At 37.4% G+C, this 22,831-nt stretch overlaps 2 protein-coding genes across 2 annotated transcripts; one reads left to right on the top strand and one right to left on the bottom strand.

Annotated features, from left to right (window-relative positions):
• The first annotated feature begins 15,981 nt into the window (after positions 1-15,981).
• On the top strand, positions 15,982-18,210 carry LOC141905419 (uncharacterized). The gene has a single exon (XM_074794313.1). It carries the CDS (start codon positions 15,982-15,984, stop codon positions 18,208-18,210), a length of 2,229 nt encoding a protein of 742 aa, XP_074650414.1.
• A 436-nt stretch (positions 18,211-18,646) lies between these two features.
• On the bottom strand, positions 18,647-19,697 carry LOC141905512 (uncharacterized). The gene is made up of 2 exons (XM_074794430.1): positions 19,367-19,697; positions 18,647-19,278 (listed from the first exon to the last, which is right to left on the bottom strand). Exons 1-2 carry the CDS (start codon positions 19,482-19,484, stop codon positions 18,647-18,649), a joined length of 750 nt encoding a protein of 249 aa, XP_074650531.1. The 5' UTR covers positions 19,485-19,697.
• Positions 19,698-22,831: the final 3,134 nt, after the last annotated feature.

Here is a 22,831-nt window from a genome sequence, read left to right on the forward strand (position 1 = left end):
TTGTAAAAATGATTTCAAATATTAAGAACCCAATGCGTTTAATGATTAACTGCGCAGGTTGGTTGAAAGACGGGTGTTAGTCACCTTGTGATTTAATTGTTTTTTAAGCATCGATTAATTAATCTTATCATAACTTATTTGTAGGCGCTTCCCACAAACATTTTCTATTCGTTGAGTTTTCAAACGCAGTACTGTTCAGATGATTTTAGTCAAGCTTCGAGTCAATTAGTAAAAAAGTTTAAAAGTAACCTATTTATGGGTAATATATTTCCATCATGTCAACGCCATTCACAAACAGTAGCAAGACATACTGCTGGTCTCTAGAAATAGTAATACGACGACAAGCACTTTTCGAATTCGACCACGATATTTGAGAAGTTTCAATTGGGCAGTGGTGGTCAGTGATGGTCAATTTATGAATTTTCAATGGCGAATCCTTTCTGGTTTCACTAAATGTGGTACCGGTATATCGTTCTTTCAAGAAGTTTCAATTGGTCAGTGGTGGTCGGTATAATGGTCAATTTATGAATTTTCAATGGCGAATCCTTTCTTGTTTGACACCATAACGTAGTATTTCGTTCTCATATTCGAGAAATTTGAATTGGTCAGTGGTGGTCAGTGATGAATTTGCAATGATTATTCATTAGTAGTTTGAAAACAAACATGACTTGAAAAATTTCCGAAATTCGTGTGTTCAAGTGTTCAGACTCGGGGATATCTCAATTGGTCAGTTTCTGACCATCATGGTGTCACCATGATTGTGGTGTATAGCTCAAATGAAACATGTGGAACCGAAAAAGTAGCCCAAAAGCGTATGTCATTTCCAGTGATGTGATCCAAAAATGCCAGAACTGGAAAAAGCCGTCTCAGTCTCAATTAGACGAAATCAAATCGATCAGGAAAATTAAAATTTGGGAAGGCCACAGTGGCCTTTCTACGAAGCCCTAGTGGTATAGCGTATTGGTATTATGACATCTTTTTTGTACCACATGAAGTAATAAGCATCGTTGTAAGCACTTGAAACTACCATTAACCACTTGAAACTGTCAGATCAAACATCATACCGCATCCCCGCAAAAGGGGTAGTTCAGCAAACTGGAGCTTTCATTTGCCTATCTAGACTACCCCGCCATTACGGGTAGCCGAGCAAACCGGAAAACTCATAATGTCAAACTAGTTTTCGATCATACAATAGAAGACTACGCTGTATTCTATAGAAATAAATGAAGAAATACAAATACTTTTAATCATATCAAGCTAAAACAGTTAAAAAGTCAAGACGATAGGGAAACAAAAGTTTCATGCGGAATGCTCGTTACATCTAAAATCAAAATATGAATTTTTGCTGAAATGTATAAGAAAATAGAATTAGAATTGGTATTTTTCAGAAAAAAATTAAAAAATACAAATATTTTTCATAGAAATAAAGAAATGAAAAAAAATTTTTCTCTGTGGGATCATTTTTTATCAAAACATCATCAAAAATTTCATCTATTACTTAATGAAGAAGAAAAATCACAATTATTCTCATCAATAGAATTTTGCTGCAATGTTACGTAATTAATGATAACGATGATACAAATTTTTGGAACAATTGAATTATATGATTCCAAGTGGCGCTGTTTTTAATTGTAATCAATAATTTACGATTAACGTGCTATGTTTCTTCGAATTTCTTTGCAATTTACTTTCTTTTGTTACCTTTGCACGTATTTCTATACATTGTTTGCATCAATAAATATGAATGCACTTGTGTTAAATAACAAAGACCTTATCGCATCGTAATTAAACTGGCTATCGGCTTGCTCATACATTAATGGGAGGTGACGAAGAGATGAGGAGAGCACGCAATTGCTCATTACATCAATACAAAGCATTCGACAGATTTTCTAAACTCATTTTGGTTTCATGCGTATAGGCCTAGCCTAGATTGCAAATGTAAGGAAAATCTGTATTATCGAAACGAATAAAAAGAGAAAAGAAATCTGTGATTAATGAAAACAATGATGATTGTTTGTGGCAGTTAAACTGGCCTCTCGGGGCAGGTTGATTTCTGCAGAATGAAACTGGCCTCTCGGGTTAGGTTGATATCAGAACTCAAACTGCAGCAGTTAAACTGGCCTCTCAGGGCAGGTTGATTTCTGCAGAATGAAACTGGCCTCTAAGGCCAGGTTGATATCAGAAGTCAAACTGCAGCAGTAAAACTGGCCTCTCAGGGCAGGTGATATCAAAACTCAAACTGCAGCAGTTAAACTGGCCTCTCGGGGTGGGTTGATTTCTGAAGAATGAAACTGGCCTCTCAGGGCAGGTTGATATCAGAACTCAGGCAGGTTCCTGCCTTGAGAAGCCATGTGGCCTCTCAGGGCAGGTCTGCGGATTCTTAAGAATGACCCTTCTCAAACGCACTCATGTTCAGCTGATACTTGCTCGCCATTCATAGACGTTATAGTACTACGGTTACTATATCGGAGTCTTTTCTCCACAGTTAATATAGAAACGGAACAGTAGCTTGCGCAAACAACATTCCATTGAGCGTAAATGTAAATACACGGTAGCCATCTTTAACACACTCGACTTTACCCCGCTAAAATGTCTACGGAATTTCTCTTTTTTTCTGCTTATTTCGTATCGCGTTGGCCAGGTGTCTTTGTCCACCCTTCATCACTTAAGTTTGTGAGTATATAGCAAGTCTTCGAGAGTGACAAGCACCGCTAACCATGGCCATAATCGCATGACTTAACATCGGGCATGAATCCATCCCGTTAAAACCAAGTGAGTGCATCGAAAAATTCATTGATCCGTACAATGTCTGTGTATTCTGTGGTTCATCCGACAAATACGATATTTTGAAGAAACACACAATCAGTCACAGAGGAGCAACAATATGATTTAAGCACCTCGAATCAACACGGATCGAATCGCCCATTTATTTAAGCAACGCGCCTACAACGATTTGCCTACAACGTCCATTTATTTAACCAAATCGCCAACGCGAGTACCCAACGCGACCAAATCGCTCATCGAAGCGCTTTGATTCGATTTGCTACGACAGTGGAGCGTTCGGTTATAGATCAAAAACAAAATGGTGGCTTTTTCAATCGCAGAAAATTCAGGTTCCGGTTGTTCAGAGTAGGGTCATTTATTTAAGGCGATTCGATTTGTACCACGTGACAGTAATCGACGGAGCAAAGCGATTTTATACGAGTTGCTTAAATAAAAATGCCTTTAGATCAGCGCTTGAAACTCCAATAATTGTAAGAATAGAAGGTGCCCCGACCGATTGCCCACATGATGTAGTTGACCGCATCATAAAACGATATAGGATTGAATGTTTGGTCAGGTAGCCATATAATCGTTTATGAACTAGCTTTTCAATAACTTTACTGATTGAAGGCAACAGTGATATAGGTCGATAGTTCGAAAATATTTTTTTATCGCCTTTATTGTATAGAGGGATTACTTTGGAGGTTTTTAGTACATCGGGCATCACACCATTTTGAAAGGAATTGTTAACGATATAAGCTAACGGTTTAGCAATGATATGGCTCGTAGCTTTTAGTACAGTATTGTTGATATTGTCATGCCCACACGAGGTTTTACAATCTAGAGAACAGATAGTGTTATAAAGTTCATTTTCGTCCTTGGGAAAAAGAAAGAAGTTGCTATCAAAGTTATTAGGCATATAATCTTTGAACGATTTCATTGATCTAGGTAATTTCTTAGAGAGATTTTCACCAACAGTGCTAAAATATTTAGAGTACTCATTACATATCAGTCGATTATCATTATATAACTTTCCATTAATATTAAACTCGTCTGGTATTGTTGATTTGTCATTTGTTTTACTTCATGGTACTCCAGAGTTTACGGCTGTTTGTTTTGAAATTAAGCAATTTTTTGCTGAAGTATTGCTGCTTAGCTTTTCTTTTGATACTGTTGTAAGTGTTCCTATAAGTAGTTATATAGGGTCACTTTGGGACCGAGTGAGGAGCAGTGAGGAGCAATGACGTCATCCCTGACGTCATGGATGACGTCATGGATGACGTCATTGATTACATCATGTTGGCGGGGAAAACGTGTTTGGGAATAACGATGATGTTAAAACAATGGGTTTATAATAGCCGAGCCATCGTATCCGATAGAACAATGACTTTGTAATTATTTCGTATACACTAAAAAGGGCTTTTGATCCGATTAACTGATTTAACACGATTCTGTATGGTTTTTAATTGCGCATTTTATTATTCTCCTCTAGTCACCACTAAAACAAAAATGACGATCTCCTCTAGTCACCACTAAAACAAAATGAACTATTAATTAATTAGAATATTTATATATATATATATATATATATATATATATATATATATATATATATATATATATATATATATATATATATATATTATTTATTACATTATTTATACAGATAATTATTTTACAAATATTTTACACCGTTTTTTAAATATCCTGCTATGTAGCCGCGACGACTAGTAAGCGTCGAAGTATACGTTTTGGACATTATACGATGGCATGACCCTCGGAGACCTCGACGGTATGGGATCACTGTACGCATTTCGGCAATTATGGCATTCGAAACCCCGCACATTTTTCAGTTTTTTAATACATGCTACATGTATTTGTTTGTTGCAACACCTCATTGGCTTATCGATACATGGTTCGTAGCAAATACAACAAGTTAAATCTATGTTTTGTTGACATGACTGGCACGATGACGATTCATTCAACGGTACGACACACTCTTTGCACACAGGTTCGCTGCAACAAGGCATCTGTCCGGTCGTGTATCGGAGCGCGCATGCACGACAAACGTTTTCGTCCCTATCCAAGCCGGGTACTTGTCCAAAACAGCCAGCTTGAAAAAATTCATCGAAGTGTTCTTCAAACCCGCTTATGCGCATAAGCGGGCAAATAATATGTTCTTGGTCGATCTGGTCGGCCGCTGCCTCACTGAAACACCTGAAGCAAATGATCTTCTCGCAACAGTTTGTGACGAAATCAAATGGATCCTCATCGTGACCCAGTTGTTTCATACAGCAGTGACATTTAACATCACCGGTAGCGGTATAAAAAATTGGAATTTCGCTTCTTTCCACATCCTGTTCTTTTTTCCAAAAGTCGTTGGAAAAAGCCATCGTCGTAGTCGGTAGTGGGTTAATATTAGGGTTGCACGGTCCACAGCGAGTAATAGAATGAGATAAAAAATCAAATCCTCTAAAAGCGAATTACTAACCCGTATAATCTTATCAAACATCTTAAAATTGCCTCAATTAAGTAAATAACCCCCCATCGGTATTACTAAATTACGCCCTATTTTATTTTTCCATCCCAATTAACCCATATAATTATAACACCTATTCAAACTATAGCGTCTCGGATGTGTCAAAATAAACCATTAGCTGTCCATTATAACCATATACATTAGGTAAAACAGTATTCTATTATAAAATAATAGTACGTAGTTATAATCATTTCGTTTATATAGCGATAAAACAGTTATTTCATCGTCTAGAAGGTTAAGAGCTATTCGCAGACGGAAATAAGTAACCAAACCTTGTGATATGTCATCGAGTTCTCGTTGACGACAATTATCACTATCTCGGCCATAGTTTCAATCGTAACTAATTCTCCATAGTCAATGTCAAATAATGGTAATTTACACTAAATTAGTGTCAACCAATGTCTATTACTATTAATCATATTTTCTGCTTATGAGTATATAGACCCTTGTAAACTAGTCACTTCATTCGTAAAAAAATGGCTACCCAATCGATAACCATCACGGCGATCGACCAGTTTGACTGCGTGGTGTGTTTAGAGACATAATCGACAACAGTTACATGCCCGAATCATCGGTTATGTAACAATATATGTGTTAGCTGTTATTCAACACTGGTAAAGATGGCCGGTATACGTAGAAGGCTGACGTGCCCGTATTGTAGGAGGTTTTGGTTCGCGGGCGGTGCCTTTTTACAAGTCAGGCCGTTCGTAGGACGCGGAATGATGTTCCAACACAGCGATGTAACGGAACTACCAAGGCCTGGAGTAGGCGCTCGGCCCACACTAGATGCCCGTGCTGAAGATAGACCCGGAATAGGTCGTGGTCGTGGTCGTGGTCGTGGTCGTGGTCGTGGTCGTGGTCGTGGTCGTGGTCGTGGTCGTGGTCGTGGTCGTGGTCGTGGTCGTGGTCGTGGTCGTGGTCGAGAATAGTAACTTGGTGAACGAAACTAACAAACCAATTAAAACGGCCTTTATCAAGGCCAACCTAAATTTCTCAGAAAGAGTCAGTGTATGAACCGCCAAGCTCCTCGCTTATATGCTTATATCATCAGTTCTTATAAGGACTTCTACACCATCAGTTCTTATAAGGACTCTACAGAGAGAGAGAGAGAGGGAGGGAGAGAGGGAGAGGGGGAGAGGGGGAGAGGGGGAGAGGGGGAGAGGGGGAGAGGGGGAGAGGGGGAGAGGGGGAGAGGGGGAGAGGGGGAGAGGGGGAAAGGGGGAGAGGGGGAGAGGGGGAGAGGGGGAGAGGGGGAAAGGGGGAGAGGGGGAGAGGGGGAGAGGGGGAGAGGGGGAGAGGGGGAGAGGGGGAGAGGGGGAGAGGGGGAGAGGGGGAGAGGGGGAGAGGGGGAGAGGGGGAGAGGGGGAGAGGGGGAGAGGGAGAGAGGGAGAGAGGGAGAGAGGGAGAGAGGGAGAGAGGGAGAGAGGGAGAGAGGGAGAGAGGGAGAGAGGGAGAGAGGGAGAGAGGGAGAGAGGGAGAGAGAGAGAGAGAGAGAGAGAGAGAGAGAGAGAGAGAGAGAGAGAGATTTTTTTTTTTTTTTTTTATTTATATATTTCACTATTTTTTATTTTACTAATTTGAAATATTTTACGATGAAATTTTTTACAATATAGTCGTTATCATTAGTTTTATTTTACAATAATTTCTTAATTTCGTCTATTTCAAAACCGTGACATAGGTAAATTTGTACAAATATCGCGTAATAACCACATACATCGGATAATACGTTTTGATACATTTTAGTATTATATTTCCAATCTATACAATTTTCGTCCAGAAAATTTTCTAATATTACATCGTAAGTTCTGGGTAATTGTCCAAAGGAATCGAAAAAGTAACCGATACCAAACTTATTGATATAAATGCTTAACCAATGTTCACCCGGTTGATCGTGATAATCGGTATTTACTATAAAACCAGCTGGATAACTATGTATATCGGGTAGTCGGTCGCACGGAAAAACGCCTAAAAAACACGATCGTAGACACTCGTCTTTTTTCATAAATTCTAAAATCTGATTCGTGTACAACATAGTTACTAATAATCAATTTCGATATGACGTTCTTTAGTTACTTGTAATAATTCGTCGAAAACGGCGTAAACGATTAAATTGACGTTGTGGGGTAAAGCTTCGTCAAATCTCATTTCAATTTTTAACGAACCCCTTTTAATAAGTGACAAGTGCGGTTGATCACCGTATTCGGGCGATATATTAAAACAACAAATAAAGTTGCCGTTTTTAAAATGTTCTCGTTTAATTCCTATACCCTCATTTTTATACAATAGACCCCTAGCTAAATATAAACTATGATACACTTCACATCCATCACCGCGGGAGTCTATAATTAACGGCGAATTTTGTACGTGATTGTTATCGACACTAACACCTACATAACTCAATGAAAAGTCTCGGAAATCAAAGGGATTTTTTCGTATATTCCCGCTCAACGCATCGTCGTCTACGAGCGCTAAAACGATAGCCTTTGGAATTTCACCCACAAAAACGGAATCCTTTACGATCGTTCTATGGCCTCTAGGAATATTCAATGAAGTTAATTCGGTTCTTGAAAAGTAGTATTTAGCCGTGTTTTTTTTCTAATGCCTTTGCGTGCGCAACCAAAACCGAGCTATCTAATTCTAGTTTTCGCAAATAAAGTTGAGCGCTTTCTATTCTTATACGAAAATCAGCGTTTTCCGCGGGAGAAAGTAAAACGAAACTTTCCTTCGATCTATTCAGTTTAATTTGCATATCTGTATTGTTGATGAAAATTTTATTCATTCTCATTACATCGCAGTATAATCGAGAATAAGCGCAGATTAGTTTACTGTTTTTTGTGTAATTATTTCTTCTAACCAGCCCGGTATTAGCACCGGCTATCGTCGGGTCGATATGATTTTTCTTGCCAGCCTCATCTTCAGTGTATAATTCGCATTGTAGCCAACTGCTATTTTTAGTTTCGGAATTATAGTTCAGCATATTTTCCAACTCACATTTAAACGGGTACAATCCGCCGCCGTGCGTAACGACGCGATCATTGAGCGTAATTTGAACGTCGCTAAATAAACTGTAGACGCCATTAATCATCGACACGTATTTATCGGGCGCCACATTAGTGCCATCACCGTTGACTATTTTAAATTGTAGTTTCAAATAAGTGACGTTTAAATCTAAATATTGTTCTGTTTTCGGTATCCTGAAGACGATAGGTCCCGAATCATTGATCGATGTAGAGGGTTCGTAACTAACGTAACGGCATTCTTTGTAGTTTATCTGGGTACCGGGGATAGTAAACAAATCCAATTCGGATTTGACACACAGGGGCGAGTCTTTGTGTACTAATAACGACATCTTGTCTAATACGCTTCGCCGCTAACACTTCTCTTTATACGTTTGCCTGTGGAAATAATCCGCTGTTTTCGTTTTCTCTTTTGACCTTTTAATGGTTTTGTACCGGTTCGCACTTTACCCCGGATAATACGACCCATTGTTTCTAATCCGCGATCTTTAATGGCTGTGGCAAAATTCTTACCACCTACGACATCGCTCGCAACGTGCAAACCCGTTCTTAGTAAATGAGGCACCGCTCGTTTAGCCATATTTTTCAATAGGGGTATTGCCGGTCGAGCGAGACCGCCTAAAACAGAAGCAAATCCAGCACCGCCTTGTATAGGCGATGATGTGTACACGTCGACTCCGGCACCGCTTTGATTTGCGTAATATCTACAACAGACATCGTGATCTATTTCGCAAATAGCCCTCATATTAATATATTTTTCTTTTTAAAATGTAAAACAAGATTAACTTTTCCTTTTTTAAAAACAGGTATTTTACCCGATTCTCTTCTTATAAAGACTTCTATAGTCTGAAAATTACTCCTTTGCACTGGAAAATATTGTAATTTGTTAAACTCTTTTCCAATAACCTTTCCAAAATTTATCGTGTTTAAATGTACCATACGCAAAAGATTTGCGCTCTGATCGCCGACTAGTTGGGGTTCTATAACATCGCTATATATCATCAAATTATGATAGTCGACGTTTATATCGACACATCTAGACGCTGTGACTTCGATGTATTTGTAAATAGTTTTGGTACCATTACTATCTACAAATGGTCCATTTTTCTTCGAACCCTGACGAAGGTCGTTAGGTATATCGTTTACCGGTATACCAGATTTGAAGCCTAAAATCCACGCTATATCGTTCGTAAAAGTTAACGAACACTCGTCGTAAAACTTCACATTAACTTTATGACTTAATTCGTCGAAACCTATAATTACTTTATCGTAAAACCACTTGTTGATTTCCGTTTGTATAACGGTGATTAATTGCGCAATAGTGTGATATCGACCCTTCGGTATACGTAAGTATTGTTTTCCATGCTCCGGTGACGCCAATTCAAATCGTCCATCTTCGACGTTATCGAAATCTAGCATAAAGTTTATTTGGTGCAAGGCGCAAACCCATTTACCCTCGAGCGAAATCGATTCTCTCAATCGAACTTTGAAACTATGTTGAATGTTATCGGGGTAAAGATCAACGCTTGCGTCGCTTTTGAGATACACGTAAAAATCACTACCAATCATTTCAGTTTTTTAATATCTTTTGCGTTTACCCAGGAATTAAATTTATCAGCGTAATTATACCACTTCACCAAATATTGTTTTCTCGAACCCTTTCCACGGGATTTAATGATCGATTCGACTTTATAAACATCACCCCTTTTATTGACTTTTATCATTTCGTATTCGTAAAAAACGCCATCTATTTCAACATCTTGTAAATCTTTAATCTTGTATACACACGGTTGGCGATTAATTCTTTTAGTTACAACAAACAACTCTGTACTCCAACCGGGTAAATAACCTTTTTGGAACTGCCCTTTTAGTTCGCTTATTCTAACAGTATCACCCACTCGAAATTTGAATTTCGCTCTATTTACTATGCGGTGGGGTCCGTATAGGTTTTTGAAAACTATGTATTCGTTTAACTGGTTAACGTCTATTGGAGCCATTTTTATACTGCGGTGATATGTATTGTTATATGATCGAACTATATCGTCCAGTACATCGATGTATCTATACGAATGTCTATGCGAGAATATTTTATACATTTTTGATTTTAATGTACGTATCCATCGTTCGACAATAGCGCATTTTACTTCTTTTTTACTTCTGAAAAAACTTATACCCTCGTTTCTGAGAAAATTCTGTGTTTTTGAACCGAGGAACTCGGTCCCGGCGTCAGATTGTATAACGCTAGGTTTTCTATGTTTAATTATCTTTTTCAATCCTTCCACAACTGTCGAGTTGAATTTATTCAACAAAGGAACGGCGAAACCGTATCTCGATAAAACATCTATAGCCGTCAATAGAAACTTGATACCGTCGTTGTGTTTGGAAATATTTGAAACGTCGCACAAATCTATTTGAAACTGTTCGTTCATTCGATAGGCTATTGTTTTATTTCTGGGAAACCTTTTCCTCACTTTGGCGTGTAATGTGTAAACTTCTTGCTCGGATAGCCAATCCTTTATCTCATTAAGCGAAATGTTTTTATTTTCTTGCCGACATATTCTGTGTAGAGCGTTTGCGCTCGAAAAACTGGCTGGTTTTTCGATACCATAATACTGATTGGCTAGGAATTTTTTCAGCTCCGCCTTCATTGATAACGGTATTTCCGTTACAACACGTGCTCACGCAGTTAATTCGATTGAATTTACAAATAAAACTTGGATCGTCTCGGTCCAAACAACAACAACAAAACAATTTTCGTCAATTCATCTTTATTTTTACAATAAAATATTTGTGATAACACGCCTTTTATTAATTTATTCATTTAGAACATAAGATGATGTAGAATAAAATTTCTTCGTACGCTTTTTGTAGTTCTTTTGTTTGTTTTGCGCCGGCTAGTATTATGGTTCCGCCATTATGAACAATACATTTAACTCCATTTTCGCACATATACACTAAACCGGGGAATATTTCTGTGTTATATTCCGCTGTACAACAATAGTTCGAAAATTTCATCAAGTCAATATGCCGACCAGTTCTAACGACACCGGTTATTGTTTGTATTTTGTAGTTGTTTAACTTCACGTTGTATCCCATCTTTTGCAGTAAACGCGCAAATTGTCTCGTACTCCGTCGACTATTAGATTTACTTTTACACCCAGTAATTACCATCTTTCCATTGCCGAATAATAGACAATTACCTTCTATTTTACGATTCTTCCATATTAACCCGCTAAACTTGGAAGGGTTGTAAATTACATCGTGCGAGATTCTAGCGACATCGGTAAGATTTAATGAACTATTCAAACACGCCGTAGAGACGATGTTCACCACGTTAACGACCATCGTATCAAATGGAAATCAAAACGTGCCCGAACACGTTCAGTTGCGCAATAATACTACGAACAATTGAACAATACATTTTAATTGCATTTTGAAGCCATTAAAAGCTAAGCCAATTGGTGAAATCGACATTCCTAGCTCGCTTACTACGCAGTCCGGAACCGCGCTGATCTACTTTTGCATTCTTTTTTACTGGAGACAACGACGCATCTAAATCTACGGTAAGTTCGCCTTTGAGCCGTCTCTTTAACATTTTATTATTTATTAGGCTAGTAGGAATATTAAGTTCGTTTATCGCTGACATATAATCTTCTAATCCAATATAGCTTTGGTTTAATGTAGTTAATACTAACGAAACGTAAACGAGGTCAGAAATATTGCTTCCAGGAATTAAATTATTCTTGTAGATTATTTCTCCTTTTTCGTTCCATCTCAAAACGTTTGTATTTTCTGTGAAAAATGTCAATAACGATTTACACTTATTCCGGAATTTAACCGGTATACGTTCGACAATTTTTTCAGTCGAATAAGTATTATTAACGACGTTGATATCTTCAATTTTTCGAGGTAGTGATTGTTTATCGCGCTCCGTTTTTTGTATAGCTTGCTGCAGCAACGGGTTATATTTTAGATATTTCAAATCATCGGATAGGTTGTTATCGTTTAACGGATTTCCGGTAACTGGTTTTTTAGTTATAGATTCATTTCCCTGTAGACTAGCTACGAATGCTTGTACTTGCGGTAACATTGCTTCCGGTAGAATAACCAATTTCTCTACGTTCTTCATGACGAAACTTTATCTATTACTTTGTTCGCGGCTTTACTTAAAACATTAGTCACGATAGATTCTAGAATCGGTTTCAACAAGAGAGGTGTCAATATGAATGGCAGAAATCCTCCCTTTTGAGAAATAACTCTCCTTTTATGTTTAACAGCTATAGATTTATTCGCTAACATACGAATGTATCGTTTATGTTGTTTTAACACCCGTTTCTCTTTGTCGCTATGTTCTATATTTCCCAGTAAACTGTTTTTAGATATTTCACAAATACAGTTAATTAGTTCTACTGGTGCCGATTCGATCAACGCTTCTCGTTGCTTTTTCTTACAACTTGCCAACACGTGAAAATGATGAACGTACTTTTTTAACCGATCAACGGATTTATTGTTACGAGGAACCATCTTCCTTTTATAAATAGTAGACCTTAGCTTTCTTTTAATGGATTTTCTTAGTTTTGTAAACGATGTGGTATACATCACTGGGAAATATTTTAGTCCTTAGTCGCCATTTATCATCTGTTTTCGGTTTAAAGTCTAATAACAAATAACCGTGTGGTTCTTCTGTAGCATCTTTGAAAGCCTGTTCTATTTCATTTTCTAGTCCCACTTGTTGAGCTAACACCCGAATTTGGTTTCTATCTCGAGCGTTTTTGAATACGGCGATATAATGACTATTTAAACTAATCGTCCTAAAACCTTTCCCTTTAGGAAATAAGTTTTGAACAATAGTGATAATAGAAATATTTCTATGATGAGCGCCCTTAGTATACAACGCCGCCAAGGTGTCATTACCGCCAACTTCGTTCATCAGATCGTCGACTATTATTAAAGTGCGACTACTACCGTTTATTTTTTCGTATAGTTCATCAGAAAATCCTTCGACAAATTGAACATCAAATTTTTCCAATTCTTGAAACATTTCGGGCTGCGCCTCTCCATAACACCAATAAATTTTTTCCGGTTGTTTTTCTATAAGTTTTTCGGTAATTAATTTCTTTACAAACCAACTTTTACCGGATGATGTAGGTCCGCAGACTAGCATAGTAAATGGATGCACGAGATATCTAGGCCCATCGTATTCTGCCATCTTAGTGGTTTTAGGGTTTTAGGGTTTTTGATTATCCGTAGTAGCCGACTTTTAATAATTTTGAATTTCAAAAATTGATAAAGTTTAGAATTTTACAAAACCAGGTTTGACAATTTTTCAAGTTTTAGAAAATGTGGTTTGTACATTTTTAATAGGAAAATACTAAGAGGTTTGATAAAATATTCAATTATAAAATTTGTGGTTTGGATATTTTTTTAAAGTAAAAAAGATGTTCTCTTTTATAGATCATGTATTCGTGCAGCATTTGTAACGCTACCTTCGCCTCGAAATTCAATCTCAAACGTCATGAGATGATGCATGAGGGTAAGAAGGGTTTCAAATGTCTGGAGTGCGGTAAAGCACACGCCAGAAAAGATAATTTAGTGCGGCATATGAAAAATTGTAATAATCGGCAGGTAGCGCAGGATAGAGTGCCACCGATAGCTCAGACTTCTGACCAACCAGACGATAAGCAACCTATATCAAATGTTCGGTCATCTCCTCAACCATCTACGTCAACCGCTTTCACGGTAAGAATCCTCAGACATATATATATATTATCATGATCATAATATATACGTTATACGTTTTGTATTTATATGTATTTAATTTGTATTTCAGTGTAATAATTGCGGTAAAAGATCGGCTCGAAAAGATAATCTTAAGCGGCACATGAGATCGTGTAAACCACGACGACCGGTTGCGAAGGAATTCTCATGTTCTAATTGCGCAAGATCTTTTACCGAAATAAACGATTTGAAAATACATAGGGAACATTGTAGTTCTACGGCTCAGAAACGACCCAGGGACGATGACGACAATGACCAGCAATCGACACAAAAACGTCTGTGTCATAATAATAATAGTCCCGATGAAATTATTAGAGGGAATATTAAGTTAGTTAGAGTAAGTATTATCGAACAAATTCGATAGATCGTGAAAGGACGATGATAGTAATAAGGAAGAGGACGATACCGTAACAGCGCGCGATACCGAAACAATACTCCGCGAGTATTTAAGTAACATCCTAGCGGCAATGAGTGAGATGTTAGACGCCCGGCCAACCGATATGTTGAGGATTTCGATAGAACATGAAAATCTTCAAAGAAATATCGAATACTTCTACGTACCTCTAGAAGAAATCACTATCGATTATTTACTCGAGCGTATTGTTAGTGTTCTTCAGTCTAACGAAGATCTATCTTTGGACGGGCTGATCTTTCATTGTACACTCATTAGGATGTCTCTCGGTGGTGCTAGACAAAAGCGGATAACGACTGACTTTGAACAGTTCCGAAAAACAAAGAAATCGGTCATCAGTATAAATAATGATGACGATTTATGCCTAGCGAGGGCGCTAGTCGTGGCGAAGGCGCGAGCCGATAATGACCCTCGTTATAACATAATTCGTAAATGCGAAAAATCACCGCAACGAGAAGCCGCTCTCGCATTGCACCAGGCGACAGGAGTCCCCACCGGCAAGTGTGGAATCCCCGAGCTGGACAAAATGGTGAAGGCTAAACTTGACGATTATTATGTTTTAGTGGTGACTGGAGACAATAACGCATACCACGTATTGTACGAAAACGATAAAAAAAATATTAACCCAGGATTCGAATGCGAAGAAAATAAGCCTTTTATACACGAATGGCCACTTCGACGTCGTATCGTCAATGGCTGCATTTACGTGTCGTGTATATTTCTGTTTCTCGTGTAAAAAAGGATATAATACAGCCGAAGCGCATCGTTGTAATGACAAATGTTCCTTATGTCGTGGCAATTGCGCTCGAGAACAGAGGGGCAATTATTTTTGCAATCGTTGCAATATGTACTATAAATCGGAAGCGTGTTTTGCCAATCATTTAAGACCTTTGGCAACGGGTCAAAGCCTTTGTAATTCGCGGGCACGGTGTATGCGTTGTGGCTCTATTATTCCCCGATCGAAACTGGATCCTAAATTACACGATTGCGGTAAAAAGTATTGTTCCTCGTGTAAAGAAAAGCTACCTATAGGCCATCTTTGTTATATTGGGGTGACAAAAGGTCAGGAGCACGTGGTCCCCGAAGGCGATAAAAACACGCATCAATTAATCAATCCTTATTTAGACGCGAAAAGCGAAGAATTCAAAATTAGAAAATTTATAGCGTTTGATTTCGAAACGACTACTGTGGATTCGAACCACGTTGTAGTATTAGGTATAGCACACAGAACGTGTCAAATGTGTAAATGGTCAAGGCGTACTCCAGACTCGTCATGCGACCATTGCGGTAAACACGAACACGTGTTCAAGTCGGATATCGATTTCTGCAAATGGCTGTTTACTGAGGAGAATAAGGGTTCCACTGTTTTTGCGCACAATTTTCAATCGTTTGACGGCTATTTTATTTTAAGATATTTGGTTTCGCAAGGCATACTACCGGACATAGTACCAAACGGTGGTAAAATTATGACGATGTCTATCCAACATTTGGACATTAAATTTTTGGATACTTTGAATTTCCTACCTATGAAACTTGGTAAATTACCGGAAACATTAGGTATTCCGGAATTGAAAAAGGGTTATTTTCCGTACACTTTTTGTACTGGAAAAAATATGAATTATGTAGGACCGATTCCGGATTTACATTATTATAATCCTGATGGCATGAGTTCCAGCGAGAGGAACGAATTTGTAAAGTGGCATACAGAGCGCCGGTCTGAAAATTTCGTTTTTGATATGCAACACGAGTTGATAGGGTATTGTCGGTCCGATGTTGACATATTAATGCAATCGGTCATTAATTTCCAACATCAATTCTTTGCACTTACTTCAGTCGATCCTTTTAGAAATTCAATTACCATTGCGTCGGCATGCAATCTAGCGTTAAGAACAAATTTCCTAAAATCGGAAACAATTGGCTTAATACCCCCAGGCGGTTATAGACCCAATGCTAAGTTTTCAAAAATGAGCATCCGTTGGTTAAGATGGCTATCTGAAAATAATGATATTCGAATTCAACATGCGTTGGATGGCGGTGAAGTAACTATTGACCGCTATAAAGTGGATGGTTACCACGCCGAATCAAACACCGTGTATGAATTTCATGGCTGTCTGTACCACGGATGCCCTAAATGTTTTAAAAATTCAGATATGCAGTCGCCGGTGCGGCCCGATAAAAAATTTGGTGAACTTTATCAGGCTACGTTAGAAAAGAGTGCAAAGATTAGGGCCCTTGGATATAATTTGGTGGAATTTTGGGAACACGAATATTGTAACTTGGTGAAAGAAAACCGTGTTTTTGCCGATTTTGTAAAAGAAGTAGATATTTCTGACCCGTTATTACCGCGTGACGCATTTTTCGGCGGTCGAACTAATGCAATCAAAATCTATCATAAGGCCGAAGATGATGAAAAAATTAAATATATTGACATATGTTCGCTATACCCGTACGTTAATAGTCGTTGTAGCTATCCAATAGGTCACCCAACAGTTATAACTGAAAATTTCGGTGATATCAAAGATTATTACGGGTTGATTAAATGCCGAATTTTACCACCTCGGGGCTTATATTTACCCATCCTTCCATACAGAGCCAATGGCAAATTATCCTTTCCTTTGTGTCGCTCGTGCGCTGAAGATAGTAATCAACGCGAAAGGTGTCGCCACTCGGAAGACGAACGTGCTATTACCGGAACGTGGGTCAGTTTAGAGATCCAAAAAGCCGTTGAATTGGGATACCGTATTATCGGTATATTCGAAATTTGGAATGGTGAACGTAGCGAAACCGGATTATTTGCAGACTATATAGGAAAATTTCTAAAAGTAAAAACCGAAGTTAGCGGGTGGCCATCTCCCGATATGACTCGCGCCGAAAAAGACCAATTTCTATCCGATTATTTCGAGCGCGAGGGTATCCGTCTCGAAGAAAATAACATAAAGAAGGCGAAGGGCATGCAAACTGTCGCCAAACTATGTTTAAATAGCATGTGGGGTAAACTCGGTCAAAATGAAAACAAAACCACTGCTAAATATATTTCAGACCCCGGTGAAATGTACAGCATGCTTTTAGACGATAGTTTGGAGACACAAGATTTACTGTTGGGTAACGAAGAGGTGTTAAGGGTGCACTACAGAAAACGCAACGAATTTGTCGAATCCTCCGGTAAAACTAGCGTCGCCTTAGCCGCGTTCACAACGGCGCATGCTCGACTAATTCTCTATAGTTATATGGAGAAACTAGGGGATCGAACCCTTTACACGGATACCGACTCAATCATTTACACAGTTAAACCTGATCAATGGGTTCCGCCAACTGGAAACTTTTTAGGGGATATGACCGATGAGTTGGCAGATAAATACGGAGATGGTGCCTATATTTTGGAATTCGTTTCGGCCGGTCCGAAAAACTATGCATTCCGTGTTTTCAGTCCGCGTGACAATAAATTCTCATCGGAATGCAAAGTGAAAGGAATTAATTTGAATTTTAGAAATAAACAAATAGTCAACTTTAAATCAATGGTTGATATTATAGTCGGTGAAAAATACGATCATTTGTACGTTTCCATTCCAAACAAGATAAATCGAGACATCAAAAAATGTTCCATATTTAATAGAGACGAGCGAAAAATATATCGCGCCGTATACACTAAAAGGGCTTTTGATCCAACGAACATATTTAACACGCTTCCCTACGGTTTTTAGATACGCGTTTTATTATTCTCCTCTAGTCACCACTATTTTTTCGAATTTAAATAATGAATTTTTTTGTACATTTACTATTTATATAGAATATTTATCCTTTACTAATATAATAAAGTTTATCAAATATTATGTTAAATTGAACATCGTTATTCCTTTATTGATATGTTAATTATCATAGTCGCTTTGGATTACACTAAAGGATGGAATTTGATCGTGTAGATAAGGCCAACAATGAGAGGATTGATTGATAGGCAATTGATGGAATCATGCTACAGACAGTCGACATATCGAAATGACTGAACTTTAAGGGAATGAATGACCGACGAAACAATGACAAAGACAATTGACTTCTATTGACACACGTTTATTTTCATTTAATCGTGGATAATAAAGTCAGAACAACAATACATATTATTAGACCGTTAATTAAACGTATTTATTTATTCTTACTGGGAGCGTATGCGGAATATTCTGGAGCATTACGAACTCCGCTAGTGTCCTTTGCGCAGTATGCGCATCTATATTCTTGATTTTGATGACTTTGTTCGTACCAACACGGTTTCATATCGGATAGTTCGGGTACATCGTCGCTAAAATTAATGTCTTTTAATTTCTTCCACTGAGAGAGAGATAATTTTACACCTTTTCTAGAAGGTACGGTTTCGCCTTTCGCATCGCATAGTATATAGAACCGTATATCGATGTATACACGACTATTATGACTAGAACGATAGATTTTAATAAAGTTCGAACGACCGATAGTCATAACTCCCACATATCCCGCTTGTTGTTTGACTCGCTCAATTTCGTGTTCGATATCGGATTTACAGTAGTCGATATGTACCCACTCTTGCAAATCTAACGCGATACCGTTTTTAGTCGGGTATAACTGGTGCTTCCGGTCGCAGCACTCGTATGTCCTGAGATCGATACGTTTTGAACCCTGCCATGTTTTCACGCACGCGTAAACGAGTTGTCCTAAATAATGAGGATCGGGTTGACCATCTGACGATGTGACGGTTTTCATTGACTGAGGCGTATCGACGGCGTTATCATTAACGATTGAGTCTATAGAAAATAAAGTTACGAAATTAAGTATTTAGAACATACATACATCATTTTACGAAATATTGTCTCGAAACAGAAATAGACTTACCGAAATTAAGTTTGAGATGAACCGGTTTCCTTTTCCTATATGCGGGTGAAAGCTTCGCTTTTTTAGGAGAACTACATATTTTTAAACTACATGTGCTTCGGCCGCTTGGTGAATCCATGATATCCGCGATAGTCGATGTGAAGAGATCCGATGTTAACCGCCCGAAGTCTCCGAGTTAAATGACGTCTAAACATGATTTATATCGCGTTTTTATTGTCCACAAATATCAGGCCCGAACACGTTTTATGGCTTCGCTTTATTGTTATCGATATTCTCGCCCAAACACGTTTTCCCCCACCAACATGATGTAATCAATGACGTCATCCATGACGTCATCCATGACGTCAGCGATGACGTCATTGCTCCTCACTGCTCCTCACTCCTCACTCGGTCCCAAAGTGACCCTATATAACTACTCCTATAGCGTATGTGTTAGATATTTCGGGTTGGATTTATCTACTCCGATAGCTTTTTTATACAGTTGGTGACACTTGCGTGAACATTTGTTTAATCCATATGTCATCCACGGTTCCTTAATATCTATTCTAAAATTTATAGAACTTTCTGGTGCATGATGCTCTAATACGTTATATATTTCATTCATTAGCAATTCGCACGCTGAATTCGTATCCAAATGATATACATAGGAAAAATTCGCTACAGATAAAGATTCAATAATGTTTTGTAATTTATAGTTATTCAAATTCCGTGATTTTATTGGGCAGATATTTTTCTTTTTTGGAGGATTTTTAATAGATACTAAACACGGAAAGTGATCGGAAATATCTGATATAATGATACAGGAGTAAACCTGTCCTTTCATATAAGTATCAATATAAATATTGTCAATGAGTGCCGCTGTACTTGTTTTGCTTTAGTGAATATGTTATTGTAATCATTAATGAATTGCGTTTCATTAGTACCCGGTATTCGGTATATGTCCCCAATAATTATGTTATTATATTCAATGAATATTGATTCAAACTAGGAATGGTGGAGCGGTGTGGCCGACTGGTTAGAGCGTTCGACTCTGGGAAGCCAGGTCGTGGGTTCGAACCCCGTACATTGCCGTAGTGTCCTCGGGCAAGACACTTATCCTCATTGCCTCTCTCCACCCAGGAGTAAATGGGTACCTGGCTCTGATAGTAATGGCTCTGATAGATGACTCCTGAGCGCCTAGCAGCTGCTCGGATGTTACCTCTCCCCAGGGAGAGATGACTGATACATGGAATAGAGTTATAGGCTGGGGGTAATAATACCAAGTTTAGAGCGCATTTGAACATGACTCTAGTTTGGATACCTGCGATATATAAATGTCAATTATTATTATTATTATTATTATTCAAACTGCCCTTGTTTGAAAATATTTAGATCATTTCTTTCTATAAATGACAGCTCATTTTTTATAAAGATGGCTACACCTCCACCAGTTTGACCTTGCCGATGTTGTTCAATTAGGCTAAAACCTGGGATGCGACATTTACACTTGTTTCTGTCAGTAATTGAACTTTCACATAACAAAATAATATGTATCTTACAATTTTGTGATTTACAATTTGCTATTAAATTTCCAAGTTGATCGATTTTATTTGCTAGCCCACGGATATTGAATTGTAAAATATTTAGTCCATTCTTGTTAGTGTCGAGACAATTGATATTATCAATATCTGGACAATTATTAGATTGTAGCATTTCATCTGACTTGTCATTTAAACAAAAGTTTTCGTTGTTTAGTATAGTAGTAATTCGTTCTAGTCCATTTATATTTCGGGTTTTCTGTTTCTTCACAGAAAACCCTATTGAAATTCGCGTGATTATTAGGGTTTCTGCTGCCTCGGCAGAAGCTCTATTGGATTCCTGCTGATTATTATTAGGGTTTCTGCTGCCTCGGCAGAAACCCTATTGGATTCCTGCTGATTATTATTTTAACATATTTTCCACTGAGTTTCGTCACAAAAAAATCATCTTCTATTAGATTTGACTACTTACAACAACGAAATGTTAAACTCTGATAATAATATAACAGTCTCTTCCTGCGCGTAGTTTCTATGGATGTACTGTGCTTCCTATTTTAAACTTGAAGTTACTTAAAGATAACACCGGTGGAAATAGCAATCATTAATCATGCCGCGCATACTGGCGCGAATCTGAAAGTTTGTGACGTCAATTCATAAATAAATAAAGAAGGAATGCTCCGAGAATATCCAAATCACAGGTTACTGTGAATAACTAGGGTTCGACCATTAAAACATCAACCCATTTAAAAGTATTATTTGCTGTAATATATTTCCACATTCTTGTTCTAATATTCTATTAAATCGTTCAACAACTGCTGCTTTTTTATCCGATTTTGTTGAAAGATATTTAATATTATGATAATCCAAGAGTTCATGAACAGATGAATTATCAAATTTTTTTCCATCATCAAATTGCATTTTATTCTGGCTTTATTTTACCACCTGAAAGAAATTTTCTTAAAACATTTGATGTTTGTACAGCATATTTACTATTAAGTGGGAAGCTCCATACATAACGACTACAAATATCAATCATATTCAATATCCACCAATAATCATCATTATCTTTCTAAACATTTTTCATATCAATTAAATCTCCTTGCCCCCCCCCCCCCCACTGTTGATCTACATAACTTACCATAGTTTTACGAGTTTTACATTTTCTAACAATTTTTTTATGCGTTGTATATGTTGGTTGTTCTAACATAAAATCATTTATATCTTTATATTTAACTAAATTTTGTGGGATTATCTTATCTAACTTATCTTGTTTTACTTGAGGCCATATATTTTTGGTAGAAGAATATGCAACCGAACTCTCAGGGTTATAATATAAATTTCTTAAATATTGTTCTTTAGTATTTCGAGTTTTTTTTTATCCCCCATTTATATATCGTTAATCCTAACTTTATATTTTTAATATTGAATATCATGTAGTTGAGAATTTTCAATATTTAATTGCGCATCAGATATAAGATAAATTTTGAAATTTAAACTTCCTTTTTCCTTTTTCATGAATAATTGTATTCCATCTTTTGTATTTTGTAGTTTTTTCCCAGAACCATGTAATAAATTATCCTCTGTTGTTCTAAAATCTGATCATAATGCATATTTATTACCGGTATAATAATCAATTTGATTAATATTACAATTTTCAAATGATTTTACTTTTTCATTCATAAAATGTTTTCTAATTTCTGGCCATTGATCAATCATTCTCATTCCTTGGCAAAATATTTTATTTGCTATACCTTTAATAGTTATTTCTACTTTTGTTATTTCAGGATTATAATAATTATCTACCTTTATTGCGCCATTAGAATATATTGCAATGGTAAAAAATATTAATACACCTTTAATAGATCTTCTTGGGAAGTTAATATTCTCATTAATTATTTCATCATTTGCACTTAAGGTTACAATTTTAAATTTTTGAATATAATCATAT

Source organism: Tubulanus polymorphus, chromosome 1, assembly GCF_964204645.1.
Source record: "Tubulanus polymorphus chromosome 1, tnTubPoly1.2, whole genome shotgun sequence".
NCBI classification, from domain to species: Eukaryota; Metazoa; Nemertea; class Palaeonemertea; order Tubulaniformes; family Tubulanidae; genus Tubulanus; species Tubulanus polymorphus.

Bases quoted from the DNA above. Each gene is read 5' to 3' on its own strand.
- LOC141905419 (XM_074794313.1), top strand. From the start codon at position 15,982: ATGTCTATCCAACATTTGGACATTAAATTTTTGGATACTTTGAATTTC.
- LOC141905512 (XM_074794430.1), bottom strand. From the start codon at position 19,484: ATGGATTCACCAAGCGGCCGAAGCACATGTAGTTTAAAAATATGTAGT. The intron at 19,279-19,366 runs GTAAGTCTATTT...TATTTTCTATAG, and splicing joins TCATCTCAAACTTAATTTCG to ACTCAATCGTTAATGATAAC.